Raw genomic sequence first — 18,730 nt, 5'->3', positions numbered from 1 at the left:
CCTACCAAAAAAAGATGCTTTCTCCAGCAATAAACCGACTGATTAATTTGAAACTGTGTATAGAATGAAAACAGACCCTGATTCCCTAGGCCTCAAAATGGGCAAATTGTTCAACACTGGTGCTGGTCACACAACGCTGCTTGTATTCATGCAAGCACCATGTGCTGCATGCATATATGATTAGCACTGCTGCTCATCGTGCAAACACATAAACTCTGTGTAGTCGTCATGCAAAGCCTACACAGAGTTTATTGAATCCCTGGAAAAATCAGACATATGGGGTAATGGTATTCCATATATGCGTATGGAAAATTATTAAAATATTGAACACACGATTCTGAGAAAACAGCATTGTTACAGTCATAGCAGTTTTCTAAACTTGGTCTTGACCCTGCAATGGCAGTATATGTATTTTTGCATTATAGGGCATTTCAGACAGGTCTAGAGAAATACTTTTTCTTCACAGCAACCAAACATTTATGATGGCTGATGAAAGACATGTTCAGCATAGGCAAATGTTTATTTTCTTTGCAATGGTTTAAGGTAGTGTCATAGCATAGAAAGAAAAGCTTCTAAAGACATACTAAAGAATTTGCAGTACTGTAGATTTTCAAAGACTTTTTGAGCCACACTATTTGCCATGCTAGCTTTTATATTTAAATTTATTTTACATATTATCCAATCATTTGTTAACAGATACTCTTCTATAAATCTAGATGAAAATAGTTATTTTTGAATTCCTGTGTCTGTACAGCACCTCCACATCCTAGGCATCTAATTTCCAGCTCTAACTTGGCTTATAGGCCCATGATTTGACCATCACCACCAACCTAAACCTTAACAGCTGCCCAAGCAGTGACAACTGCACCCCCATATCTAATACAGAAAGGGCAGCAGGACAGACAAGTCACCATGCGATGCACAGAAATGAGGGGGATGTGGTATTTTGTAACTCTGCAACTCAACTGAATGTCAGTTTTCTGTGATGGTATATGGCATACTGGATCCAGACTGCACTGCTACTGCCAGAACATTTGCCAAGGTCATCAGTGGTCATCACACTAAGTGCCCCTCACAGAAAATCTGCATGGCTACTACCTCTCTGTTGTCACACTCTTGTAGTCACATGAGTTTTGGAGATTACCTGTTAAGTCTACCTGGAGTTATATTCCACCACAACAAAGACAACCCAGATTCAAAAACACTTGACAGCATGAGTATCTACATTTCTGGGATGTCTGTGTAACACAGGCATCACCTAAACCCTTAAAGAACTCTGTTACAGTGAAACACCAGTTTATTAAACTACTACAAATAGTACTGAACCCCAAAAACTGAGTCAGGTTGACTTCTCAATGATAATTCACTATCCTGATTACAATCCAACACCTGTTTTTGTCTTACATAACATCTATGCTGTCCTTCCCCGTCACATTCATAATTGCACTTACCACACAATTTTAGGTTTTTACCTGGAACCTGATGATGATGATGAAACTGTGGTGGTGGTGCTGCAGTAGCATTGTCACCTCACAGTAAGACGTCCTGTTCGATTCCCGGCTAGTGTGGAGATATGCATGAATGGGCGTACCTTCGTTGAAGGTTGTGCGTCAGGGCTGGCAACTCGGCACATAAAAATCTATTGCCAATCATTAGCGGACCGGAGTTCTGCTGTGGCGACCCCTAACCAGGAAAAGCCGAAAGACACAACAGCAACAACCTGGAACCTGATGATAATTCAATATAATTCTCTTATTTCTGTCACTGCTCACCCCCGCTTTACTATTCTCAGTTACCCAAGTTCTTACCCCAGTTAAGTGTAATGCCCTTGTGCCATATGACTAGTCTCACATTACCTCCTAATATGTGGAATATTATCTAGGTCAGATTGTTAGTTATTATGTCCATGTGTCACGCCATCTTTCCTGTCTTGTATATCTTACACTGCATCCTGTATAACAAATCTCGACTAGAATGTTTATTATTTTGTCAGTTCATATCACACTTCCATGTCTACATGACTGTGAATTATAATGACTGTTGGTATATTAAAAACATCTGTAATTTTGCCATTCCTGTTCCCTGGGTCTCTACTGAAACTCGACTTCAGCCAGCCAGATTTTCTGAAAAACAAAAAAGATGCATGCATACATAAAACCTGATTTGTCATTTTCAGTGTCAGTTTACAGTCAATATGTCGGCCTGTCATATATTCATGCTATTATTTTGTTTTCTTTCAGTTTCAGGTCCCAGCAACAGGCATTGATGAAGGGGAACAGGGAGCATGTGAGGAAACTGCGAAGTTATGTAACAATAACAAATAATCCTTTGTCTCTTAAGACACTCCAGAATAAAAGTGAGTACCTCCAAGGCAATATGCCAACTGTGATGGTTTATGGGATTCAGCTGTTTGATTTATGCTGCTGTAATCGGTGATATCTGCACCAACCATTAAAGAAATGAAGAGAAAAGTCAGTGCAATGAGTCGTTCAGCCTACAAAAGTAATTATGTTAATATTAAATAGTAGAATGTTTAGAAATATCATTATTTAAGAAAAAAAATGACAGCACTCTGTATTGAACAGAGCGGAAGATATGTGCTTGCTGATAATTCTGCATAAATCGGATGAGTTATATGCTTCAGAAATGCCAAGACTGCAGCATGAGAGATTCATTTTAGCATCCCATTGTAAAAAGTGCATAACATTCCTGTTTTACATGTCGATCCATGAATCATATTACATAACTGCTGATTATTTCACTAAAGCAGGTATACAAGATAAAATTCTTATCACAAAAGCAATCTGTTCATTTCAATTAAAGATTAAGTTCTGTATAATCATATTCAACATTTAAAAATATTATTAAAGAGCATCAAGCCTTTTAAATTCTTAGAACTGATTTTCAGTATTTCACTTGTTTGTTGTATTATCTTTCATGAGCACACCAAGTACAATGACCTTTTATTATACCATATAACTGCAATCCCAGTATCATACTCTGTTTTAGTAAACTAACTCATTGTCTTTTTGCAAGTGTAATAGCTGTCTCCATTTTTTCTATCATATTCAGCAATGTTTTAAAAATGAAATATTTTGGCTGTGGTTCAAAAAGAACCCCACTATAAGTGTAAGCTGCTGCAACAGAAAAGTGACAGTTTTACCAACAGACAGCAGTCAGTCAGATGGCTGTCTTCCTTGTCACCCTTCCTTCATGTAAGTAAGGGCGGTGCAGTAGTCAGTGTTGTCACCTCACAGCAAGAGGTTTTCTGGTTTGATTCTTGGCTGGGGAGCATTCAGTGCAGTGTGTGTATGACAATCTGTGTGGGTTGTTGCATCAAGGTGCTTCAGATTCTTCCCACATTCCAAAGATATGCATTTGGAGTGTTTCTCCACTGGCCTCTGCTGAAAATGGGCTCTGTTCCAGTCAGACTTTCCTAGTAAACAAATGTAAAATAAATAATATACAGGAGTACCTCAAGGTGCTATTCTTGGACCACTATTTAACATCTTCACTAACTGTCTTTATATTTCTTGCTCTCACGCCTCTTTCATACAATATGCAAATGATTCCACCACTATCTCCACTTCAGATAATCTCTCTCACGTCCGCCTTCTAACCCAAAGCTCTTTCAACTCTGTCAACAGTTGGTTAACTGGCAATCAGCTCATACCCACCCCCCCAAAAAAACAAACTTCTCTTATTCCTCCCAAAAGTTCTTTCACATCATAAATTCTCATTTACTATCACGTCACTTGACAACACTGTCATTAACATTGAAACACATACCAAGCTTCTGGGTACTATCATTGATGATCAATTTAAATTGGACCTACACATCCAAAATTGCATAAAAAAGATTCACCAAAAACTGGGCTTGCTCTGTAGGAACATAAAATTCCTCACCAAAAACTCTAGACTCTTCCTTGCCTATGCCTACCTTCTTCGCTGTCAACTTTATGCCTCTCTGATCTTCATTTTTTCATTAACTTACAATCTTCTCTAAAGTCTAAGCTGGAACTTAGATATAACAAAGTCATTAGGTTTGCTGCAAACCAGTCCTACAACTTGCAGCACTGTCTCTCTCTCACACTTCTAAGCTGCCTTAAATTCCCACACCAGCTCGTACTACCTCAGCTGCTCCTCATTCACTCCATCCTTAACAAACCTACCTCCTGCCCTGCCATCTCATCTCTCATATCCTTATATACTCCTAATTGTTCTCTCTGGAGTGCTGACCAGTACCTCTTGGAAATCTATAAGCCTAAAACAACAACTGGTCAAAATATATATATAGCTACTCTGTCACTTTAGCTTGGAATAAACTTCCTCTGTCGATCAGGAATATTACAAATACTTACAACTTCAAAAAATCTTTAAAAGAAATGTTAATTAACTAATGGATCAGCTTCTGATCAAGCCCAACCTAACTCTCTTACTGGCATCTCCTTATTACTCTTAGTCTTTTTAACCACAAACCCACCCATTCCCATACTTCCCCTAGTACTTTACTCAGATCACAATTCGTCATTCAGATGTCCTCTCTAGTCAGCCTATTCAGTGCACTCCTTTCTATTCTGTCTTTGCACGGCACTTGTATACTGTTCTTTTTCTTGTATTTTCTTACTCATGACTGACCTTGCTAACCTGGTCAACTTTGTACTATACTCTTAGGTGACCATAGCCACTATCTTTGTCTTCTACTATCATTTACTGCACTGCCTGATGATTTATTTACTGTAAGATTGTATTTGAGACTATACTGTATGTACAGTTAACACTGAATTGGAGTTTGGGCTTTTACTTTAAGTATTTTGTATAAACTGTTATTTTTGGTCTTATTAATTGTTAACTCTTTCTATATGGAGCTTTTCCCCCGGGCCTCTGCTGAAAATGGGCTCATGCTCGGTCGAACATACCTGGTTAACAAATGTCAAAATAAAATAAATGTTTTCAATTGCAAAAAAAAAACTGCAGTTTAGAGACAGGTTAGCCACAATAAGGAAATAATGCATTATTGGCTAATTTGCACATTTCTAAATCATACAGTGTTACCACACAGCACTTTGCTGCAATAATCATGGTTGGTTGCCCATGGTTCGTGTTGGCACAGGCACCCTCCTCATTCAGTCTCCCACAGACATGCACACATTCAAACATGCACAGACACACATGGGTACATCCCAATACATACTAAAACCATGTTTAAAGCAGTATGAAACAAGGAAAAAAAATATAGAAACGGTCACAGTTATAGAAAATACAAACAAATAGCTGATAATTTCCTAGCTCGTTCATGTAACATAGGAGCAATACTAATAGTGTCACTTAATCCTGGCGGAACACAGCTGCCAATCTAAATTGTCACTCTGTTTGTCTGTATTTTCTATAACTATGTGGCTTTACAATTTATGATTAGATTTACAAATACAAAACATTTCGTAACAAAGTAAAAAAACATATTATCTCAGACCGCAAAGCCTACTTCTGTGCAGTCCAAACCAACTATAACACAAACCCCAAAAAATTTTGGAATGGAATCTCCTCTCTCCTTAACCCTGGAAAAAATGAAAACCACTGCCCTTAACCAAATGCCTCTGACTTGGATTTAGCCACCCAGTTTAACTCTTTATTTATCGATTCCATAGGTAAACTAACATCATCCTTCACTAACAATTCAGCTTCCCCACTCCCACCTATCCCTTCCTCCCCTACAATCTCCTGCTCCCAACCCCTCCCTTCTCCATTAACCCCATCCCCATATTAACCATAAAAAAACTTCTTCTAAAATTGAAACCTGGTTCCAATGCCCCTGATGAAATACCCTCCTACTTCCTAAAAGTAGCCACCGAAGGCATTGCTCTTCCCATCTGCATTCTAATAAATCGGTTTATCTCAGAATGTCAAGTTCCCCAGCTTTGGAAAAAGGCCTTTATTAGTCCATTCCACAAAGGTGGCAATAACAACAATATTCCAAACTTCCAACCTATCGCTATCTTTTCCCCATTTCTAAACTTCTCTAAAAATGTATCCATCTACAACTTTTACCCTATCTCATAAATAACCATCTTCTAACACCCACACAACATGGATTCAGACCAGGCTATAGCACCAACACAGCTCTCCCCTCCTTCTTACAAACTGTTAACAAGGCCCGTGACTCTGGCCATATAGTGTCCACTCACCTCTTAGACCTGTCTAAGGCATTCAGTGACATCTCTCACAACCTTCTTCTTACTAAACTCTCCAAATTAAATCTATCCCACTCCTCTATCAACTGGTTCACCAGTTACCTCACAAATAGGCAACAAGCAGTCAGATGGAAAAAAACCACCTCCTCTTTCCTCAATACTCCCACAGGTGTCCCCCAGAGATCAATGTTAGACCCCCTTCTATTCAGTATATTCATAAATGATTCTATCTAGCCATCCCCAATGCCAACCTCATCCGATATGCCGATGACTCAACAATAATCTGCTCTTCCCCTTCTGTCTCCACTTTAAAATAACCCAAGATGGCTTCTCTTCCACTGAACAATGGATGCTGGACAACCATCTAGCACTCAATGCAACTAAAACTAAACTCATGATATTTACCGCTTCCAAAATCACCACCCTAGATAAAAATTTATTCTCAGTAACTATTCAAAATAATACTCCTTTTGAAATAGTCTCTAGTGCTGAACTACTAGGAGTCCTTATCGACGATCAGCTAAAGTTTGACAACCATCTACAAGTAAATATAAAAAAAACACAAAAAAATTGTCATGCTTTACCGCCACAATCATTACATCTCTCCCTCCACCAGGCTCATCCTCACTAACACATACCTTATCTCATCGCTCCTATATGGTGCTTCTATCCTTACTAACCTGCAATTCTCCCTCAAGACAAAACTCTCCTCTTGCTATGATAAAATATCAAAATTTGCAACTGGTGACAGATCCACTTCCCACCACTGCACTGCCCTACACCAACTGAATTGGCTTGGGCTGCCCAATTACCTCACCTACATTCGACTTGTTCAAGCACACAAACTTATTTTCAGCCCCTCTCTCTGTCCCTCCCTTGCCACCACCTTTAAAATGCATCAACCTGACAGACTCCTCAGATCTGATTACCAAAACCTAACAGAACTACATAAACCTGTCAGACCTTCAGGCAAACAACTAATGTCCTTCCCTCTAGCACACCACTGGAATTCTCTCCCTCCTCTCATCTGTATCACTAGCTATCTCTCTTCATTCAAAGCCTTCCTTCACTCACACCTAACTTCACAATGGCAATGCTCTTGCTCCCATCCTACATAATCTTCTTACATTATAGTTACTGTCTAGAAGCTAAAACATCTCATTAAGAGCCTCCTATAGTTTTACGCCTCAAATAAACTGTAGGAATTAGCATAAATGTTAACTGTAGAAATCAATAATAATAGTAATTAACTGTAAGAATTGGCAGAGCATTTAAGAACTTTGTATGTAAAAATTCTGTTTTTGCATTGTACTAATATGTGCACTGTACTAATATGTGCTTCTCAGTTGTCAGTTTTACTTAATTTGTGTAATTTATATTCCGTACAACTCACTCTTATGTTGTAATTCTGTAATTTGTATTTTTCTGGAGCTTTTCTCCCCAGGACTCCATTGAAAGCAGACTCCTCATGGCCAAATGGACTATCCTGACAAACAAACTGCAAATAAATAAATAAATAAATAAATTTAAATAGAATATGGTTTTTAATGTTGGATATTATTATTATTATATAGGAGGGACTTGTTTTATATTTCATGTGTTTTAATTGATAGTGACATCATTTCCTATAGATTTGTATGAAGAATGATTGGCCAATACACTTGAATTATTCATGTTTATAGGATATTTAAAGTGTGTTTGATTGTGAAAAATGTATTCTGATGAAGTCCCTGGTTTTAGGGATGAAAGCGATGTTTTTATTAATAACGGCAGGTTTAGTGGTTCTCGGACCGTTTCTGTATTTTTTTACTTGTTACATCCTAGTACATCTCAGCTGTCCCTGATGTTACAGAACATCCATGATTTTGCCTCTTATATTTGCCATCTCTCATCATGGATGGTTACAGTCAATCAATAATGCCAGACAGAGTTTCATACTACTAATTGTGCACATTAAGCTTCTTCCTACAAAATGTGTTGTTTTATTAATTTCTTAAGTTATGGTAATTATTTCAAAAGTGTCTCTAGAGTCCAGTACCCCACCAGTATTACAGTCAGAGCCGGATCAAACACTAGGTAACATAGGCAGTCGCCTAGAACCCCGTGGCTATGGGGGCCCACTCTAGCCAAGAGGCTTCAAGATTAAAAAGAAAAAATACTTCTTAATGCCACAAGTGGCAGCATCTTCTCCTTTAAGGAGAACCATGCATGTGTCACTCGCACACATGGCAACATGGATGTAAACTCATTCCGCTTTGCACGCAGAATTTAAACAAGCCATTCCATTTTATAGAGAAGGTAAGTGCATGTGTGTGTGTGTGTGTGTGTGTGTGTGTGTGTGTGTGTGTGTGTGTGTGTGTGTGTGTGTGTGTGTGTGTGTATGTATGTGTGTGTGTGTGTGTAATTTAAACTAATGGTTACAATGTTTCCGTATGAGAGAAAAAATGTGTATATGTAATTTTAAACTAGCTATTCTGTTTGTATGAGAGAGTTTGTGTGTATTGCTGTATGAGAGAGAAGGTGTGTTTGTGTCTGTGTATTGCTGTGTGAAAGAGTAGGTGTGTGTATGTGTGTGTTGCTGTGTGACAGCAGAGAGAAGGCAGGTGTGTGTGTGTGTGTGTGTGTGTGTGTGTGTGTGTGTGTGTGCATGTATGTGACAGCACAGAGAATGTAGGTGTGTGTGGGTGTGTATGTGTGTGCATATGTATGTGTGTGTATGTTTAAAATACCTCTGAACTGTCCAGATTTAGCCTCATAATTTTGGTCTGTTTCTCATAAAAGTTGTGGTTTTCTGGAAAATCACAGAGGACTGAAGTAATTAAATAAGGATATATATATATATATATATATATATATATATATATATATATATATATGTATGTATATATATATATATATATATATATATATATATATATATATATGTGTGTATATATATATATATATATATATATATATATAGATATATAGATATATATATACATATATATATATATATATATATATATATATATATATATATATATATATATATATATATATATGGGTATATGAATTTCAGACTTCACATCCTTCAGAAAATACATGCTAACACAAATGCTGTTATTCCAGCAACTTTCTAAGTTAAAAAGAGCAATATTTAAAATTTATACCTATTTTTGGGCCATTGTATCCCCATTATTTTAAGCTTTGTCCAGATTTCTTACACTAAGAGGTTGAGAGGTATGCATACCTCTCAACTGTCCAGATTTTGCAGAGTGTCCAACTTTTTGCTTCATATTTTTGGCCTGTTCCTCATAAAATGTGTGTTTTTTTGGCAAATCACTGAGGATTGAAATAACTAAATAATGTCATACATTTGAGTTTAAGACTTTGTTTCCTTCAGAAAATGCATGTCAAGACAAATGCTATTATTCTAGCAATTTTCTAAATGGATAAGACCAATATTTGTAATTTGTCCCTATTTTGGGGCCTTTGCCCCCCCCCCATTATATTATGCTTTATCCAGTTTTCTTGTGTTAAGAGGTTGAGAGGTACGGAGATATGGTATGTAATGCCGTAGTTGGGGTGAGGGCAGGTTAGTCTATTAATTGATCAGGCTTAACCCTGTAACTTGGTTACAGGAGGCAGAGCCTGAATCCTCTATACCATCTACCAGACTGCCAAAGGAATTGTGAGGTTCAGTGGAGACAAGAGCATGAATCCTCTACACCAACTACCAGACTGCTGATGGAATTGTGAGTTTGAGTTTCATTGCATTTTCAGGGAATTATGAGTTTTAGTGCACTTTCAAGGGATTATGAGTTTCAATGCATTTTCATGAAGTTGTGAGTTTCAAGTGAAGAGAGGTTTACTGTTGCTCATGCTAAGTTTGTTTTCAATGTGCAGCTAACGATTTTATTTAGCAAATGGCAGTCACTGTTTGTGCTGTAGAATTTGAAAGCAGTGTTAGTAGCATAATTGCCTTTGGTGCAGAAGACTGTGGATTCTACTCCCACACCATGTATATAAAGTGCTGATATTGCAGTGCCCTTTTGATTGTGGATTATTTGGTGCATTTTAAGGGGGTAGGTGTTCTGCACTCCTGAGCATGTCTTCCTTTGTATGAGATGCCTAGTAACTATGAACTTGTTGTCAATTTGTCAGTCATTTCCTATTGCAATATTACCAGCTTACCAATTTTTTAATATAACTTGAGCAATTAATTCTTCAAGAGCAGCAGGTACTGAATTTGTAGATGAAACACTGAAATATAAAGTTGTTTGCTAGTAGCAACCTTTTCATTAGTTACAGATCTCTTTAATGTGGATTTATTCGGATGACTTTTACTTCTTCAGAGATTGTGCTTATTGACTAATACTGGTGGAGTATAATTACAGAAGTTTGAATTTTTTTATGGTTAAAATGTTCTGAAATGAGCAGTTTTGTCATTATTGTGTCATATATTTTGTTTCATGCTTAATGGAAAAATGTTCAAAACTACAAATTTAAGACACTCTAACAAGTGGTGCTGTATTATACAAGGAATATAATTTAATACAATAAGGAAGGTGAATCAAAGAACACATACATGTATGCATGGCCCTAAAAATGTGTGCAAGGAACCTATGGCTTGAAAACAGCCCAAAGGTAAGCTTAATTCTCCACTGACCAGATGCATTTTATTTGAGTGTGGGTTTTAATGCTGTTTCAATGAATGTGAGTTTGAAATGGCAGAGAAGTCTGTTTTCATTCTGAGACTATATTGTCTGTTTAGCAAATGGCTATCAGTGTTTGTGGTGTTTTATTTCAATATCTGTAATCATTGTAGAAATAAATAAGAAAACAGAAGGTACACTGACAGGTTTAAACAGTGTTTATGGTAATTGGGGAGAAATAGCCAAGTAATGGAACACTGAAATGGCTGGGGAGGGAACTGCTGTGTGAGGGGTAGGGGGTTGCTGCAGGAGGGGCTGCTCTGGGGGGGCAATCTATTACCCGGCCTAGGGCACCATTTGATCATTATCCAACTCTGATTACAGCCTTTACTTAGGATCATAGGATCATAGGAAGTTACTAGGCTATAGGCCCTGAGGCCCTTACAAGCCTAGCCAAGAATTTAGCCCATGTTCCAACAAGTCAGCATCCTATGAAACTGTCCAGGGACATGGGTGAAATCCCAGGGGTGTATTTTCTGTTCACCATCCAGTTATCCAGGTTGCGCTTAAAAAGGTTTAATGAGGTATTCTGCTTTACATGGAGAGGGAATCTATTCCACAAAAGGAGGATTCTCTGGAACACAAATCTGTCCCACCAACAAGTCCTACTGATGTCACAGACCAGGTTGAGGTCTCGCATGTGGGCTACTTGAGTGGAGCTTGACTTGCGGATATGCAGCAGTCGCATCAGTTTGGTGTCTGAGATTGCTTTGTATGCCAGACTTGTTAATCTAAGGGCCGTTGAGAGGTATGGAAGCATCCCATACACACACACACACACACACACACACACACACACACACACACACACACGTGCGCATGTACACACACACTTCTACACACAACACACACACACACACACACACACACACACACACACACACACACACACACACACAAGCACTCAACCTCACTCATAGACATTCACAAACACACAAACAAACCCACACACATACACATTCACCATATATGAAACACACCCCCACCAAATTTCACTCACGGACACACTCACCGATTCAAACATGCTCACACAAACACACACATACACACACACACACATGAGCACTCAACCTCACTCATAGACATTCACAAACACACACACACACACACACACACACACACACACACACACACACACACACACACACACACACACACACACACACACACACACACACATACACACCTATTCTATCTAACAAGCAAACATAGGAGGATTGTGGCTGACAAAGTTCACAGATGACTGCAAACTGGGCGCCATAATTGATACTCCAGCGGACACAAGCATCCTTCAGAAAGGCCTCTTAGAAACGGATAACTGGTGCCAGAGCCATGGCCTTAAACTGAACACCAAAAAATGTATAGTCATACCCTTTGGGAAGAACAACAAATTACCACATAGGTGGTAATCCATTAAGTACGGAAGAAGTAATCAGGGACCTAGGGACCCAAGTTGACAGTAACCTCTCATTTGGCACTCACATTGCCAAGTTGGTTAGGAAGACCTTCTATATTACCCACTTTATCATGAAAGGATTCACATCTAGATCAATAATTGAGTACAATGCCCCATTTGGGATGTACCTTACCCGACACCTGCAGCAGTTAAAAAGACCCCAAAAGTACCTCACCAAGAGGATCAAGGGTCTCAAACATATGTCATATGCTGCCCGGCTGAAGAAACTCCAGCTCTATTCAGTCGCATACCGCCTACTCAGAGGCGATCTATACCTGACGTACAAGGCCATGTCCAATCCGGAATTAATGGACATGCTCCACCTCAGAAAATCCAAATCTACCAGAGCCAGGAGAGCGAGAGATTTGAACCTCAACACAGAAATAAATAGGACGTGCTTGAGGGACAGATTCATAACCCAGAGGCTCCCTACACTCTGGAACAGAATCCCAGTCCATGTTAGGCAGAGTCCCTCACTGACTCTCTTCAAGAGAAATCTTGACGAGTGGATGGGAGATCGTAGGTTTACCCCGGGGGTCATCTCTGTGTCACTACTAGACAGAGGCACAGTAAACTAAACCCTAAATGGGCATAGTATTCTCATTCCAAGGGGTGGCAAAAGCCACACACACTCTGGCTAGGCTTATAAATGCCCTAGGGCAGATAGCCTAGTATGAACCTATGAACCTATGAACCTAACTAACTCCCCTATTGTAACCACACGCACATGCACACACACATACACACACACACACACACACACACACACACTCACATATATTCAACAATACTTCTGTGCTGAACTCACCAACACTTACCTGCTGCAAAGTCTCTCCCATTGATAGTAATAAATGCAGCCTTTTGTCTTTGTTAATTAATGCTGCTGACTGCGTAAGTATCTTACCACTGGCATTTCCAAGGGAGAGCATATAGCTAATTATCAAATGATGTTCCGTTAGAATGTCTCATTAGCATTTTGGTAGGCCATGGAAACAGTCTACTGTAATATTCTATAGATCCCCTGTGCTTCTTTACTAATATATAATGAATTTTCATGAAATTTGGGTTTGTGTGTTTGCATATGAATCAGGTTTATAGAAATGTGTTTCGGTCAGATTATGTTTTTCTGTTTTACTTTAGATTTTTTGACTTAGGCTGTGTTTTGATCAAGTCTGGGTTTGTGATTTTTTTTTAGTTTAAATAAGACACAGAGGATTGAATTTTGTCTGAGACCAGTTTGCACTATTTTCCACTGTTTTGACTTACCTTCTGCTGTTGCACAACCATGAAGTTAATATATATAAGTGGAATGCCAGTGCATTGTTTTTGCGAAATGCTTTTTTCTATATATCTTTATGTATGTGTGCCCTGTGCTAATGCCTGTTGCTGGGACCTGAAACTGAAAGAAAACAAAATAATTACGTGTTCTACTTGACAGAATGCCACGATCCTTAGTGAACATAAGGCGTTCCACTCCACAGTCATGAAGAAAAAAACAGTACTTACAGTTCAGAATAGTTTTCTATACAAGCACATATCTCAACTAACTCCACAAGACTTTATTGAGGGATATCGTCCTAACTTATCCCTTCAAGGATACCATTTGTCTACCCTTGTTGCTTCTTAAGATTCCTCTTGTCTTTCTCTCTCAACTCACAGATCAGGTCGCTAACCTCAGTAGGGGCGGTGACCCTTATGTAGCTCCAACGGCAGCTGAATCACATTAAGTTCTTGCCTCTTTCTGCTTTCCAAATACTCCCTACTAAAGGCAAGCCCCTTGTACCCCACCTCCAAACTTATATATACCATCTCTGCAATTGCACTCAAAGAAGAGGGAAATTACCCCCAAAAAGGGCATCACTGCTGGCACAACTCCCCAACAGTGGTTTGCAATGGAGGAGCTCCAGTCCTCTGCAGACTGAATTTCAGGTAAATGACAATTGAGAACTTAGTCTCCATCCACCCATAAGTTACCCCAATTAAATATTACTCTTACTCCACTCCCAGGACACATCTAGATGCAAGCTAATGGAACCTGAATGATGTGAAAATCATTGGATCATTCTTATTTATTTATAAATTTGTTTACAGGCTAGGAAAGTGGTTTGGTCATTCCAGCCACTAGGTCAAAAGTAAATACATTCTGTTGTTTAAGTTATACTATTCAGGTCTGTAATAGTAAATTAATATACAAACAAATAGCTGGTTAACATTGTAGAAATTAATTTTGTAATACTACAACATTTAAAATATCAGTCTGGCTTTCTGTATTACCACTGACATCATCTGCTCACACGTGGAACAGTTACTTTGGTGATTTTTTTAAGCTGGAAAACTGATGCAGTTGATGATTTTTGCTTCAGATATTATCAAAGAATGAATATTTTCTTGAGAATGAAATATTGACAACAATGTGAACTGCAACGTTTTCCTTTACACACATATGATGAAATTCCTAAAAATGAGTTGGCTGCTGTCTAACTCAAGAAAATTATTGGCTTCCCCCATTTGCGGATAAATTTGTTTAAAGAAGAAAATTACTAAGTCCCTATAACTGATTACCCAAATGTACTAGAAACAAGGGTTGAGAAATTTTAATAGGACTTTAGTGATTAATTAGAAACAACATTCAAAACAATTTATGTTTATATCATTTGTGTTCCCAAGTGCCTTGCAAAACAATTAGTTGGCCGCAGATCTTGTAGTGACTAGAAAATAAGAGAAGTATTTGTTTTTAGGTTCTCAGTATACCTCAAACTGCAACATGACTTTCTCTACAACTTTAAAAATATCTACAGAATGAAATTTTAATCTTTGCAATATGACTAACTAGGGAACTTGTTTTAAGGGAAATATATAGCTTCAGCAAGGCATTAAGTAAGTAAATAGATTGTGCTTCAATACCAGACATGCAGGGCATTCCATGGTAATAGCTTAGTACTTCACTGACTTAACTGTAATGCCCTTGTTGTAATTATTCTATGTGCGATAGTATAAATTTCACTCACGAAGGCATAATTTATTTATAAAGCACCTAAATAAAAAGGGTTCTGAGTACTATATGGCTACAATTCAAACAAAATATAAAGTATGTGCTTACAAAAAATAAACAGGAGCAGAAAACAGTAACTTAATATAAACAGGTGCCAAGTTGCCACAGCCAACTGAAACATTTACAGTGTGTTAGAGAGATTTTAAAGGCTTCAGTCACATTTACCATATGAGTATGTAACAGAAGAGGCAAAGTAAGAAATAGGAACTCTGTAGTACTTTTAATTTCCTGGTTATTTTACAACAAAGTAAAAAATATTAATGGACCGATGCCAGAAGCTGTACATAGTCTAATATAGCAATAACCCATGCCTGGGTGCCCATGGTGGGCGTGTCGAGGGGGGTGGTTTGAAGGACAAATACAAGAAAAGCCATATTAAAAGAACAATTCCATTAGATGATACACTGACATACATTAGAAAAGAAAAAATTGATTTTCTTAAATAATAATCTTAAATCTTAAATCTTGGCGTGTAAGCTTGCTCTTTGCTGCCTTCTGTATGGCGTTAAGCGTTCGTTCTTTAGACGCGTACCTCAAACATCTCGCCAGTACAGCAAAAAGCAACTTAAGGCGCAAGATCTCCATTGCTTTTACTTTTTATGTTAAATGGGTTTTACATAGCGAGACAAGCAAAAATAAAACTGAAGAAACAATACTTCTTTTTTTTTATTTTTTCGCTATATCATAAAATTATTTATTTATGAAGAGAAAAAAAAAAAGCAGCGAGGAGATCGCATCATCTCTTCCTGCTGCTTTACTATTAATAATAAGCTGTTAGATAGTTACAAGTGAGACAGCTAAAAAATTAAAAAAAGTAGTTTGTTTTTTGTTGCTTTTTAAACCTGTAGCGTTTTTTTTTACTTTTGAGACAGCTTTATACTAACGGAAAACATGGAAAAAATCCGGACCTTCCGGGCTTTCCGTTATTTTTCGCGAGCAGAGGCTGCTGGTTGGGGCTGCCAAATCAGCTGCGCCTAGAAGAAGAAATTGTATAATATAGCAATAACCCATGCCTGGGTGTGGGTAATGCTGGATTTACCCACGGTTGGTGTGGTTTGGTCATAAGTGCGAAGCCAGAGTGGCCAAACAAAGCCAACCGTGGGTAAATCCAGCATTACCCATACCCAGAAGTGGGTTATTGCTATGATACAATGACATTATTTAAGAAAAAAAATAATTACTTTTCTTAAATAATGGCATTGTATAATGCCTTCTTGCTGCCCTTCCACAGCTGTCTGGTATTCTGCGGCAGTTCTGATGTACTGCGCATGCGTATGCCTATGCAGTACATCAGAGCTGTGGGCAAAAGCAACGGAGAAAGCAAGATCTCCGTTGCTTTTTGCAAACTGTTTCACTATGTTAAATGGGTTTAACAGAGCGAGACAGCTTTAAAAAAAGCAACGGAGAATCTTCGTTGCTTTTTTTAAAGCTATCTCGCTATGTTAAACCCATTTAACATAGCGAGACAGTTTTGAAAAAAGCAATAGAGGAAGTAAGATCTCCGTTGCTTTTTACAAACTGTCTTGCTATGTTAAACTCGTTTAACATAGCGAGACAGCTTTAAAAAAAGCAACGAAGAATCTCTGTTGCTTTTTAAAGCTGTCTCGCTATGTTAAACTCGTTTAACATAGCGAGACAGTGTGAAGCAACGGAGATCTTGCATTCTCCGTTGCTGTTAAAAAAAAAAAGAGTTATAGTAATGGAAAAAGTCCGGGCGACCGGACCTTTTTCCATTACTATAACTCTGATTTACAACGTGCACACTGGCCAATCAGCGTGCACGTTTTTGAATATTTATCGGGAGTCGTTGTATAATATCTGATTTGCATGTGTAATGTCTTAATGTCATTATCATCACTTTTTCTGTTCTTATTAGCTGAAAAGTGTTTAGTTTGATAGCATATCTGACTGGACAAAGACAAATATACAAACCATAAGCATATTTGTAGATGTCTCACAACATTTTAAGCTTAAACACCCATATATCTGCTGTGCCTTTATTTGATAACTTTATACAGACATTGTTGTGATACATCATTTTGTGTTTTTGTTAAGTCAACTGTATTGTATTCTTTAGAAGTTTTATGATTTAATACATTTGTGCTACTGCTGTGTTCTGAATACTGCTACAGTTTTATGATATCATAACCCTCTGTTTCTATAAAAAGCCACATTTTAATTTATTTTTACAGCTGTAGCTTTCTGTATTACCTTGGGTTTGCAGTTTGTACAAATGGGCCACTCCTGAGTGTTTCTTCCCCACCTTCGCTATTTTTGTTGCTTGGAAATGTAGCACAATAGCTGTACACAGATGGTGATGACTTTGCAAATATCTCACTGGAATATGTCAAAAGCAGAAATGCAGACTCAGACTTACTTGGGTCAGAAAATATTCAAGCCATGACCATGGGGCATAAACCTTCCTTGCAATTTATCCTAAGTGATTTCTCATTTAACTGATACATGATTTGCAGTACACTCCGTTGTGCAAACCTGCTGAAAATGAATGAATTTCATCAGCTTCTAAGCACTGAAACTGAGTGCATTGTTATACCTTGATAAACAACTGGATTGTGATCATTTGTGTATGCTGCTTTACATCTTCTGCTACTTACCTCAAATACCTCAGTGCTCAGGGATTAGATTCCATGATCATTAGGCTAATAATCAATAGCCTGCAAATGGTCACTGCCTGGCTAGACATCTAGATCATTATCTTCATATTACCAATTGGTAAAATTAGTGCCAGGAAAGGCAGTGAACACTGCCAGCCATTGGAAAGGACTGTGCCACACGTTAGTTTGTACCCATTCACACATTGTGCCATATAATACATCAACAGATAAAAACTGAAAAGCAGCAGGATTTTTAGCTCACATTTCAATCTCATGCAATTACCACAATATAATACTTCACATTGTTTCCTATAAGACTGGTCTTCAGTAGTTTCAAAGTTGAGGTGGACTAATTTCCACTCATTCAGAAAGTAGGTCTGGTAAGAGCCAAAGTAAGGACCTGGTTCTCAAGTTGGTGTCACAGCCCATAAAATGCATTACTAGGCCAAACCACTTTTACAGAGGAACAGATGGTTGTCTGTACAAAGACCCAGGTTCGGCTAGAGCCAGCATAATGAGCAACCAGCCTCTAGGAACACCAGATCACCTCTTTTAGGTGGCATATTATGCTTGCTTTTATGATGCCTGGTAACCTCTGGTACAGTCTAGCAGTGCTGCAGTGGGTAAACAAAGAAAATGTGGCAAGATATATACTGATATTCACATGGGTTGGCATAAAAAACTTTAACATATGAGATGTTCTTACAAAAACGGGTCTT

General features: G+C 38.1%; 1 protein-coding gene across 4 annotated transcripts in view; it reads left to right on the top strand.

Annotated features, from left to right (window-relative positions):
- The window catches only part of LOC122793065, a 551,358-nt gene that overhangs the window by 376,006 nt on the left and 156,622 nt on the right, over positions 1-18,730 (top strand). For all 4 annotated transcript variants that reach the window (XM_044060764.1, XM_044060763.1, XM_044060761.1 and 1 more), the window contains one exon: positions 2,241-2,356. In XM_044060764.1, coding sequence (XP_043916699.1) covers positions 2,241-2,356 — 116 coding nt within the window. The remainder of the gene's footprint in view (positions 1-2,240; positions 2,357-18,730) is intronic.

The sequence above is a fragment of the Protopterus annectens genome, chromosome 2.part0 (genome assembly GCF_019279795.1).
Source record: "Protopterus annectens isolate FY-2018-M chromosome 2.part0, PAN1.0, whole genome shotgun sequence".
Taxonomy (NCBI): domain Eukaryota; kingdom Metazoa; phylum Chordata; order Ceratodontiformes; family Protopteridae; genus Protopterus; species Protopterus annectens.
The sequence above is the reverse complement of the archived record's forward strand: the minus strand, read 5'-3'. Positions and strand labels throughout refer to the sequence as shown.